Here is a 12,603-nt window from a genome sequence, read left to right as displayed (position 1 = left end):
TCCCATTCTATAGGTTGTCTGTTCACTCTGATGACAGTTTCTTTTGCTGTGCAGAAGCTCTTTAATTAGATACCATTTGTCAACTTCTGCTTTTGCTGCAATTGCTTTTGATGTTGTCATCATCATGAAATCTTTGCCTGTGTCTATGTTGTGAATGGTATTGCCAAGATTTACTTCTATGTTTTTATAATTTTGAGTTTTACATTTCAGCCTTTAATCCATTGTGGGTTGATTTTTGTATAAGGCATAAGGAAGGCGTCCAATTTCAATTTTTCTGCACATGGCTAGCCAGTTTACCCAGTACCATTTATTAAATAGAGAATCCTTTCCCCAAGACTTGTTTTTGTCAGGTTTGTTGAAGATCAGATGGTTGTAGATGTGCGGTCTTATTTCTGAGATCTCTGTTGTGTTCCGTTGATCTATATGTCTGTTTTTCTCCCAGTACCATGCTGTTTTGGTTACTGCTGCCTTATAGTAGAGTTTGAAGTTTGGTAGCATGATGTCTCCAACTCTGTTCTTTTTGCTTAGGATTGTCTTGGCTATATGGGCTCTTGGTTCCACATGAATTTTAAAGTAGTTTTTTTTCTAATTCTGTTAAGAATGTCAGTGTAGTTTAATGGACATAGCACTGAATCTAAATTACTTTGGGCAGTATGGCCATTTTCACGATATTGATTCTTCCTATCCATAAGCAAAGAATGTTTTTCCATTTGTTTGTGTCCTCTCTTATTTCCTTGAGCAGTGGTTTGTAGTTCTCCCTTAAGAGGTGCTTTGTATTCCTAAGTATTTTATTCTCTTTGTAGCAAATGTGCATGGGAGTCTATTCATGATTTGGCTCTCTGCTTGTCTCTTGTTGATATACAGGAATGCTTGTGATTTTTACATATTGATTTTGTATTCTGAGACTTTGCTGAAGTTACTTATTGGCTTAAGAAGCTTTGGGGCTGAAACGATCGAGTTTTCTAAATAAAGGATCATGTCATTTGCAAACAGAAACAGTTTGACTTATTCTCTTCCTATTTCAATACACTTTATTTCTTTCTCTTGCCTGATTGCCTTGGCCAGAACTTCCAATACTATGTTGAATAGAAATGGTAAGAGACAGCATCCTTGTCTTGCGCTGGATTTCAAGGGGAATGCTTCCAGTTTTTGTCCATTCAGTATGATATTGGCTGTGGGTTTGTCATAAATGACTCTTCAGGCATTTCTCAAAAAAGACATTTATAGAGCCAAAAAACATATATCTATGGATTTAAAAAAAGCTCAACATCACTTAACATTAGAGAAATGCAAATAAAAATCACAATGAGATACCATCTCATGCCAGTCAGAGTGGCAATTATTAAAAATTCAAGAAACAGATGCTGGTGAGGGTGTAAGAGAAATAGAAACGCTTTTACACTGTTGGTGAGAATGTAAATTAGTTCAACCAATACGGAAGACAGTGTGGCAATTCACCAAAGACCTAGAACCAGAAATACCATTTGACCCAGCAATTTCATTACTGGGTATATACCCCCCAAAATATAAATCATTCTATTATAAAGATACAGGCACACATATGTCCATTGCAACACTATTCACAATAGCAAAGACATGGAATCAACCCAAATATCTATCAATGATAGACTGGGTAAAGAAAATGTGGTACATATACAAGAATACTATGCAGCCATAAAAAGGAAAGAGGTCATGTCCTTCACAGGGACAAGGATGGAGCTGGAAGCCATTATCCTCAGCAAACTAACAAACAGAAAACCAAACACTGCATGTTGGGAGCTGAACCATGAGAACACATGGACACACAGAGGGGAACAACACACACTGGGGCCTGGCAGGGAGGTGGTGAGGAGGAGTCAGGATAAATAGCCAATGCATGCTGGGCTTAATAACTAGGTGATGGGTCGACAGGTGCAGAAAACAACCATGGCACTTGTTTACTTATATAACAAACCTGCACATCCTGCACATGTATCCTGGAACTTAAAACTAATTTTTTTTAAAGATTTGATTCCGTTATACTAGGAGTTTTTAAAACATAATATATTGCAGAAAAATGCATAGTATCTCTGGTACTGAAAAATGAACTAGATAAAATAATGGATCCAGGGAAGGAAGAAGGACGATGGGCAAGAGACAAATGGACAGCAATTACCATTCAGTGTGATAAACTCTTCAATACACACTCATTAAAAGTACTACTTAGAATATTTTCTCCTTTATTTTTTGCTTATGAAGACTGCATAATTTTATTTTTTAGCAATTTCTTATCCTAATCTTTCCTTTTCCTATTGCCACCATACCACTTCAGACTTTCATTTTATTAAGCTAGTTTCCCCGTGTCAGACTTCTCATCCTTTTAGTTAACCCTTCTGCCAAATTAAGTTTTCAAAGTACAATTCTAATTAACTATGACTCGGAGACATTATTTAATGATCCTTTACCAATTACATATGCTATTATACCTACAGAATAAAGGATAAAACTGAAGACAGCATTTACTGAGAGTCTAGAATAAACCAATTATTTTGTTCATCTCTCAGTAAACAGACATGTTATTATTTCCACTTTACAGATTAGGTAGCAAAATTAAGTGTAGGTAATAAGTGGTGAGCCAATTAGGAAGTGGTGGACTTTAGATTTGAACCCATTTTTGTCACCATTATGCCATCATGTTCTAGTCTCTTACTGTGGTTATCAGAGTCAACAGGTACTTTCTAGTTGGACACAAACTTTGTGTCAGCAAACTAATGTCCAGACAGACAAAGACAACAAGCATTACTTTGTCTACTTCTATTTTACTGTTCATATCATTCCCTATACCTAGAATTCTACACTATAATAATTAAAATTTTAATAATTTGTGCATCTTAAATGCCACTGCATCTTAAATGGCACTGCCATCTTTCTATTAAATCTTTCTCTTAGAGCCCCAAATGCATGACTACTTCTTCCTCTGAATTCCTATGGTACTAACTGACAATTTACCTAACAGGTCACGCTATTCATCACAGATTTCCTGAGTATTTGCTCTGTGCCAGGCATTGTGATAGGTCCTTAGAAATAAAAAGAAATATACACTATCATTTGCTTTGAAAAGCTATTAGTTATACCACATTAGAGTACTCATCATAGCCTGGCTGGCATTACAGTTACCACTTTAAGAACCTCATCGGCCCTTCCAGTTGTAAGAAATATGTAAAGCAGATAGTTCTTGTTTTATTTATCTCTGTGTCCCTCTGAATACCTATAATATTGCATGGCACATAATGGAGACTTAAAAAGTATTTTCTAAAGATTGAATGATAACTGAATGATATATGATTCACATATTTTGAATTCTATCTTCTAACTACTTCATAATCCCCTAGACTAGGTCAGGCTTCCCTTCCCTATACTCTTCCTAGTCCTCTCATACTGCTCCAAATTATCTCTAGTAGAGTTAAATATCAACGTTAAACACAGAAACATATAGAAACACAGAAATATAGAGTTAAACATAATGAGGAAACTAAGGACCAGAAAGGTGATATGACTGTGCTAGAGGCCACACTGCTTTTAATTAAGCAGAAACTAAAACCAAGACAGAATAGAATGGATTTTATCAATTATATCATGCTGTCTCTAATAACTCAACAGACACTATTTCAAAAAACACAAAAAAAGTTTATTCATTTACTCAAATCTCATCTATAAAGAATTTCAATGTACATTTTAATGTTATTTTGAACATAATACTTAATTTGCTTTTTAATTTCATAATTAAATATAATTCATTATAAGTTAAATAGTTACATTTGGAAATAAAACCCTTTCACCAAAATATGTCCTGTACCATTCACATTCTACATGTTCAATCTCACTTTTGTATGTATTTGAAAAAGAGATTTTAATAATTTATGTATATGCTGAGTACAGAAACCGAACAAAGGTATTAAGCGGAATAAAGAGCCTATATAAAGTTATTTTTATTCCCTTAAAAACAGGGTTTGCTAAAGACAAGTTTAAGGAAAACTTATAAATATTCTTGTGAGATTAATACTTTATTCTTGTGAGATTAACTCTGAAGATTATAATTTTCACAAATTTAATGGTATATTTTGACTGTATATCTTAATAATGGCAATAGATGTTTAAACTTGTAAGACTTAAGGTAATAGAAGTAACATGTTTTAAAAATTTAAATAATCTCTTAACTGAAAATTAAACTAGAAGGAAAATTTTAACTGCCACAAGATTCTCAAAATTTGTTATTACTCAAAAAGAAAATCAATTAAAAGTTTTATGAGCTGTTGTTTATAATTCTAATATCTTTGAAATCCTCAATATGTAAAGTTTATCTGAAACTATGAATGCATCAAATGATATACAAGTGCTTCTAAATAATGTTCCAGGCCTGGCGCAGTGGCTTACCTGTATAATCCCAGCACTTTGGGAGGCTGAGACAGGTGGATCATGAGGTCCGGAGCTTGAGACTAGCCTAGCTAATATAGTGAAACCCTGTCTCTACTAAAAAAATATATAAAAAATTAGCTGGGTGTGTGGTGGCAGGCGCCTGTAGTTCCAGCTGCCTGGGAGGCTAAGGCAGGAGAATCACTTGAACCCAGGAGGCAGAGATTGCAGTGAGCCGAGATCGTGCCTCTGCACTTCAGCCCAGGCAACAGTGCGAGGCTCCGTTTCAAAGAAAAAAATAAAATAAATAATAATAATATTACAAGTAAGATTTGATGTATAGAATTAGACAAAAGTGAAAAGAGCTATAAATTACCAACATTTAAAAGTCTTACCTATTAATATCCTGTTCTTCTTGATGCCACTTTTTACTTCAACATCAATCAAATCAGTAAGCACTTGACACATGCCATCAATTGATTCAAGGTGTTCTGGGCAGTCATTGGATATTTTAAATCTGTCAAACCATACATTGGAGATTCCTCCTTTCATAGGAGTATAGGATCTATTTAACAACCGCCCCCCCAAAAAAGAGAAGAAAGGAAAAGGGAATATGAAAATGGATGCTTTAATTCCCAAAATATTAGTGTTTTGAATAAATGATTTCAATTTCCTCTAAGTTTTATACATTCAATGCATATTAAAAATACTGCCATATACACTGCATTAACTATCCTATACTTATATTTAATCCATTAAAATTTACTAATGTCAGTTCGTATCATCTTTACTTACTCCCTCCAACTTTTAAGAGGTAGAACAGTTAACAGTACCAGTAAATCTTAACCCATTCATTGTATATTCATGCTCTGGAATACTATGTTGATTTTTTTTTTAATACACACACTTACATGCACAGACATACACACTATCAAGATATTCCAGGTTGTAATGGAGTAAAGGGGGTCCTGTGTTCAAGTACTATGTTTGTAGACATAAATAAAAGGTGAACAAAAAAAATCTCAGAGATTTCTGTGGGCAAACAGAGAGGCACAAGGGATACAGTAGAAAAACACAGAGAACAAAAGTTTTCCAAACATTTGTACAACAGAAGAGTTGTACGAAAGATAATGGTTATCCCTTGGCATGCCCTGCTTTCTCCTCATGTAATAATGAAAAATAGAGTGCCACAGAAAACATAACCAGTGACAAAAGTACCTGTAGTAATTTGAAAGAACTCTAAACCAATGACAAGTAACATTTCCCTTTGATGAACACAGATACAGGATTCTTCCCATACCAATACGTGCACTACTTTGCCATCTCAAATTTAGCTGTATACTGTCACCTACCAAAGTAGGTGACAGTAAAAGCATAAACAATGTGCAGCTAAATTGAGAAAGAAAAATAGAGGGATAAAAGACAACAGGTGAGACCTGAACATGCTTTTGTACTTCTTCTCTAGTGAAAAACAGAAGTAAAACCTCGGCAAATCCAAGGAGCTAGAAATATTCAATTGTCATTGGCCTTGGGATGCATATAATCTTTAGGACTCATGGGTGTACTGGAAGGGAACAGAATTACACTATTTTTCTAGATTGATCATAACATTCCAAAATAAATGGACATCCACTTAAGGAGCTTAGGCGTCAAGCTCCTTGGAATATTTGGAAAGTTTCTCAGGGAAACTGAAGAAGAAACCTGGAAACAAGAAAGTTGTGCTCACTAAAATTTAACAAAAATTCATATACAGGGTATCTTTTATTTACTCAAATAGAATCATATAAACATTACTTTGTAACATGTTTTCTAAAAAATTTAAGCGGATATGATTAATACCTCTAAAAGTCAGTACATAAAAACTTAATGTTTTCCCTAAGCTTATGCAGATAAATAAAATGTTTAAGATATGAGATTATATATACACATATATACATTGTTTAGATGTTTTTAATATAAATCTTATTCATTTTTTACCCATCTCTCCATTCCTCCTCTTCTCTCCAACTCCCTCACACATCTTGTTCTTTATATTCAGTAAATGGTGTAAATAATCTGAAATGTATTCTTCAATGTTTTTCTTACACATTATAAACATGCATATTTACAGGTTATTTCTTGGAGCACTATTTGCTTTTCAAGAATAAAGTGGCCTATCTGATTCTCTTATGTACATCATGCTTTGTTTCTTCAACACTTTCTCATGGAAATCCTTCCATCAGATATAATGCTAACTTACCCTTTTAATGGCTATATTATACCCTATGATAAGGATATTCCACAATTTAATCAGCCATTCCCCAACTAATGGGCATTAATTTGGTACATAGCTTTTAGCCACTAAAAACAATGCTTCATTAAACATATACATGCATGTTTTTATCTACTGGAACTTTTATTCCTATGGAAGTCAAGAAAGAGCTTGGATTAAAAGGTACAATTTTTGTCTTAATAGATGTCTCAAAATTGCTTCCATAAAAGTTGTAAAAATTCACCTTTCTACAAGAAAGGTAGTGAAATGTCCTTTTGCCCAGAGAAATAATAGCAGTAGGTACTGACATATATGAAAATGTTAACCATTTAAGAGCATCAACTGAAGTTTTAAAATCAACTTTATTGAGGTATAATTTACATATATATTTAAACTATATTGAACTACACACAGTTTAAGCATATAGTTCAGTTACTTTTTACAATGCAACCACCACAATGATACAGAACATTCCTTTTGCTTGAAAAATTCCATCATGCCCCTTCACAAGCAACTCCTGTAAACTTCCCAGGCAACTAACTTAGTCTATCAATATTGATTTCTTTTGCCCGTTCTGAAACTCCACACAAGTGGAAATGCTGATTGATGTTATTTGCTGTTTTTTTTTCTTATTGGGGTTTCATTTTTTTCTCTTGTTTAAAAGAGTATTTTGTCTATTATTAACAAATATTTGTTACATTTCTTTCAAGTATTTTCTTCCAAGTCTATTTTGAATATTAATATTGTTATTACATATTTAAGGGTTTTTTTTTTTTTTTTTTTGGTCTGGATAAAAGGCTCTACATTTGACATAATGTCGTTTAAAAAAATTAAATTTCTGGGTCTCCAGATTTGCTTAGGAAGCTCCTGGCAATCCATACATGTTTTATATATGGAAGCCCAGATTTTCTTTTAAGATTTTTGTTTTCAGTTTTACATTTAAGCCTTGAATTTTGGAGGTATTTCATACATGGGGTAACCTAAGGATTCAAATTCATTTATCCCATAGGATAGTCAATTGTGCTTGTGCTATTAAAAGAAAGACAGAGAAAGGGAGGGAGGGAGGAAGACACCCTCTCAGAGAACAGTGAAATTTTAGCTTTGCCACATAATAGTTCTGCATTATTTAGTCTCCTTAAACCTGGTTTCTGTGAGAGAATTAAGGCCTAAGACCTAAGACATATGCTATATATAATGAACTGACTTCCCTCTAATAGTCTAGAATCGTACTAGATCTGTATCTTACTTGCGGCGGGTAAACAGTCACTCAAACAATTTTCTATGTCTTGTGATTAAGATGAAGTGCTTTTGTTAAGAACGGATCTATTTTGTTCCTTAATCTATTAAGTTAGTATCACATTAATCATATTACAGTGGTTTTAGAGCATGTTTCGAAGTTGTATAAGGTAAGTACCCCTCTCCTTACCGTCATTACTACTAGTCTGTGTTTTCATACTTGCCCTAGCTATTCGCAGGCATCTATTGTTCTTCATTATCAAAGAAATTTATCAAAAAATTTAGTAAACTTTAAAATACTTTCAAGTAATTATCCTCAAAGAATCCTTTTGGAATTGTAATTAATATTGCATTATTGTCTGAGAATTAACATTTTATGACATAAAGCTGCGAGGAGGGCTGATTTTTTGCAGACTGAGCTTCTCCTTCATTGCTCTTTATCCAGGCTTTCAACTGGTGCAGAAAAGATAAAATCTTGCACCGACTCTATACTAGTACTCCTACGGCATCTAAATTATCCCACAACCCCATATGACTCTGACCCCAGAAGCTGTGTGGCTCTAGCAAGGTAGATAAATTGGAATTAGAAGGGGTGAGAAGGCAGAAAGCATTCAAACCTCCTCCTCCCAAAATCCCTTCTCAAAATTAGCTAGCTTCTTAAAGTACTCTGAAAATGAGAGTAGGTGCTTTCCAAATAGTCATTGTCAGACAAAATGAAACCCCAAAGTGTAGTTAAACTGTCACTAAAATCACAGTGAAATTCTAAATCAAAATATCAAAAACACAACAATCACCGTGAAATTCAAATGAGACTATTATCCTTTTGAATTGTTTCTACTTCCCTTTTCATTTTATTCTGCTATTTCTGTAAGTGTTTATTTGTCTGTCTAAATACTTAAATAAGGATGATATCATAGGCTAAAATGTGAATCATTCTGGGAACTCAGCCATTAATGGAAAAAAGTGACGTTCACTTAACTTTTTTCTTTGACAATGCCTTAATTAGAGATAGATGCTCAGTAGAGGTAAGAATCCCAGTGTAAGTATTTTACTAATGTGGTAGCTAAGAAAATTAAAATTCTGTTCAAAGGGAATATTTGCAAAATTTAATGAGTCAAAAAATAATTTAGAACTTTTTTGCTAAGAAAGCATAACCAAGAATGTATAAATCCCCTAAAATGTTAGAACAACATTTAAATAAAACATAAAGGTTTTTTAAACAGCTAAAAACTGTCACATGTGTTTACTCATTCACCTTCTTCCCCAAATAAATCACTTTATTAGCTGGTATAAAACTCCTCAGACATTACCACAATAAGTAAATATGTTTGGCAAAGAACATCTGTGTGGTTCCTAAGTCAATCAATCAATCGACCTATTACACATTCATAAAATATTAAGCTAGAATAAAATGTCCAAGGTTAAAAAAAAAGAGTTGACACTCAGCTTGATACCAAGTTGTTTTGATCTGTGTTGCCTTACAGTCATAAAATCAAAAGGTCATTCATAACCTTTAAGATAACAAATTGGCACCAGTCTTCCTCTTTATCCTCATTTCACACCACTTCTCCCAGCATTCACTAGGTTCTAGTCACATCTGTCACTTCCTTTTCTTCAAATAGGACAAGCTCATTGAGTGGCTCTGCTTCTGATATCCCCACTACTTAGAAGGCTCTTGACAACATTTCTGCATGGTGGGCTCCCACTGTCCATTTAGGTTGAGCTCAAGAGTCAACTTCTCAGGGGAGTTTCTTTGACTTTCCAACTGAAAGTATACCTCCCTTTTACCCAGCAATATACACATATACTCTCTATTCCATTGTTCTATTTAACAGTTTTAATACCATTTATCACTATTTGAAATTACTACATTTAATTTCCATTTATTTTCTGTCTCTACATGAGCTCACTAAGAGCAGGGGCTTTATCCCTTCTACAGATACAGTCCCAGTGCTAAGAACAAAGCCTGACATAGAACAGATGCTAAATATTTGCTGAATAAATTTCAGTAATCATTTGTATCACTTGGGAATAATTTGTGTCAGGTAGAAATAACAACGTCTAAAGTTATTTTATTTTTGCTTTGAACATATTCTGACTTTAACACTTATAAAATCCATACTGTTATTTGTAGAAAACAGACCATTTTAGTTTCTTTGTTTAAAAACCATTTTTTCCAAGAAAACTTTTTCATATCAGTATTTAAACATATCTAATACTTACCAAAGAAGTATATTATTTCTTCAAAATAGCTGTTTTTAGTAGGGTTCCTTACTAGCATACTTGTAGTATAGATCTACTGATAGAAGGAAAGGAACTCTCCTACTATCATGCTTCAGATAGGAATCCTAAGTGATGGAGTAAAGAGGAATTCATTGTTGACTATGTCTAAATAAAAAGTGCCCAGTCTATTTTAGAATACATATTTACTGAAAAATACAAACGTTATGTGGAAAAACAGTGAATCCAAAAGTATAGGCACTATGCAAATCTTATTACTTTTAGAATTTTTTAAAACACTAAAAGAAACTATATCATCATATAAATCATAAATGACTTGTTAAATTTATTTTTTAAATGGGATTTCTAATAATAAAACACAAACTAAGAAAACCTCTCATTGTAAATACAGTCAAAGCATGTCATAGAAATAAAAATCTTTATGGGGCACTTTACAAATTACCATAGTGAAAAAAAAACCCAGTATTTTCTATCTAAATGAACACAGCAAAGTAACTGCTGACTTTTACTTAATATGCCCCTACCTTAGCTAATTTAAAACATCTATTAAATATAGTTGGGGAAAAGGGATGCCTTATAATCAAAATAGTAATTCACAATTTAATCAAAACATACTTATTTGCTGTAATAGACCATAACTGAGTAAATACAATAAACCATTGTTCTCCTCTTAAGCTCTTTAAAACATGGTTGACTATTGAAAACAAAAATTATAACCTTGTTTGGTACTGTTTTCAATGTATGCAGATGAAATACATATGAAATCTATAACATATACGAGTTGAGGATAAAGGAACCTATATAGTTACAAGGTTTCTGCAGTACACTTAAGGTGGTTAAAAAAAACAACTCTGATTATGTATATCATAATCCCTATGGCAATCAGAAAAAAAATAGATAAAATGAAATGGTGTATTAAAAAATGAATAATTCAATAGAAAGTGTAAAAGGGAAATCGAGGAATGAAAAGCAGTAGGCCTAAATTCATGTATATTAATTGTTACATTAAATGTAAATTGCTTAAATCATTTAGAAGACCAAATTATCAGGTTGGTTAAAGATGAAAACAAAGCCCAACTACGTGTTGTCTATAAGAAATCCACTTTAAATATAATAATATAGGTAGGTTAAAAGCAAAAGGACAGAAAAAGACATACTGTACAGCTCTAATAAAAAGAAAGTAAAAGGATGAAAAATGAAGTGCCGTGTAAACAGTAAGCATAGAGAAGCTGAGGTATACTATGTTTTTATTAAACATAGTATACTTTAGAGTATTACCACAAATTAAAAAGGAACAATTTATAAAAGTAGCCATAAAAAAGACAGTAATAATACTACATGAGTATGCACCTAACAATGTAGCCTAAAACACATAAAGAGAAAACTAACAGAACTAAAGGGAGAAACACACCCATCTATCATAGTTAGAGACTTTAATATCCATCCCTTGGTAACTAATGTAACAACTTAGAAAAGTAATCACTAAGCATATACAGAATTTGTGTAATGTTTTCCAACACCTTGAACCATTAACATTTATAGAACATGACACACAAAAATGCACAATAACAGTCACCAAGATAGACCATATGCAAAGCCATAAAAAAAAAATCCCAATGAGTATCAAAAGAATAAAATCATACAGGATATTTTCTCTAACAACAATGAAATGAAACTAGATATTAACAATATCTAGAATAGCTCTAAATATCTGGAAAGTAACAATATATTTCTAAATAACTCATGGGTTATTTAAGTCCCAGAACTTATGGGTTATTTAGGTCCCATGGGTAATATAGGTCCCAGAACTATATTTTCCGTAACTGGCCAGAATAATACCTTCCTTCCCACATGCCCTTCTTACAGTGTAACTCTGTCTGATACTTCATTAAGAGACAGAGGTCTATGCTGTCTGCTTGAATCTAAGTAGTCTTTTAACTAATGAGGGAAGAGTACTATGCAACTGCTAACACTAGGTCTTTAAAGGCAATAAAGCTTCTTTCTGGTCTTTAAAGGCAATACAACTTCCTTCTGGTTCTCTTTAGACACTTGCTCTTGGAACCCAGACTCCATGCTGCCAGGAAGTCCAAAATACTACATGGTGAGGTCTCACATAAGCGTTACAGTAATAAGACCAAAGGAAGGTCCCAGTTAATATCCAGCATTATGCCATACATGTGAGTAAGATTCCAGTTCCTAGCAATCACATCATGAGTCATCACCAGTCTTCAAGTTTTCCCACAGGATAGTCACCAAATCAAGTCATAACCACTGTCCCCTTTCTGAATTCTTTGCCTACAAAATTTATGAATATAACAAAACTGTTATTATTTGAGGTGGTCTGTTATACAAGTATAGAAATGGGACCATGAAGATTTCAAAACATTTCAACATAAATAAGAAGAGAAAAAATTAGTGGAACTTAAAGTAGTGATTAGTGAGAAATGTATAGATTTAATGTAAATAGATGGAAATAAGAAATG

At 33.2% G+C, this 12,603-nt stretch overlaps 1 protein-coding gene across 3 annotated transcripts in view; it reads right to left on the bottom strand.

Annotated features, from left to right (window-relative positions):
• LYPLAL1 (lysophospholipase like 1) overlaps nucleotides 1–12,603 on the bottom strand; it is a 38,821-nt gene that overhangs the window by 14,565 nt on the left and 11,653 nt on the right. For all 3 annotated transcript variants that reach the window (XM_017526320.2, XM_037737706.1, XM_037737705.1), the window contains exon 3: nucleotides 4,788–4,957. In XM_017526320.2, coding sequence (XP_017381809.1) covers nucleotides 4,788–4,957 — 170 coding nt within the window. The remainder of the gene's footprint in view (nucleotides 1–4,787; nucleotides 4,958–12,603) is intronic.

Source organism: Cebus imitator, unplaced genomic scaffold, assembly GCF_001604975.1.
Source record: "Cebus imitator isolate Cc_AM_T3 unplaced genomic scaffold, Cebus_imitator-1.0 Scaffold42, whole genome shotgun sequence".
Lineage (NCBI taxonomy): Eukaryota > Metazoa > Chordata > Mammalia > Primates > Cebidae > Cebus > Cebus imitator.
The sequence above is the reverse complement of the archived record's forward strand: the minus strand, read 5'-3'. Positions and strand labels throughout refer to the sequence as shown.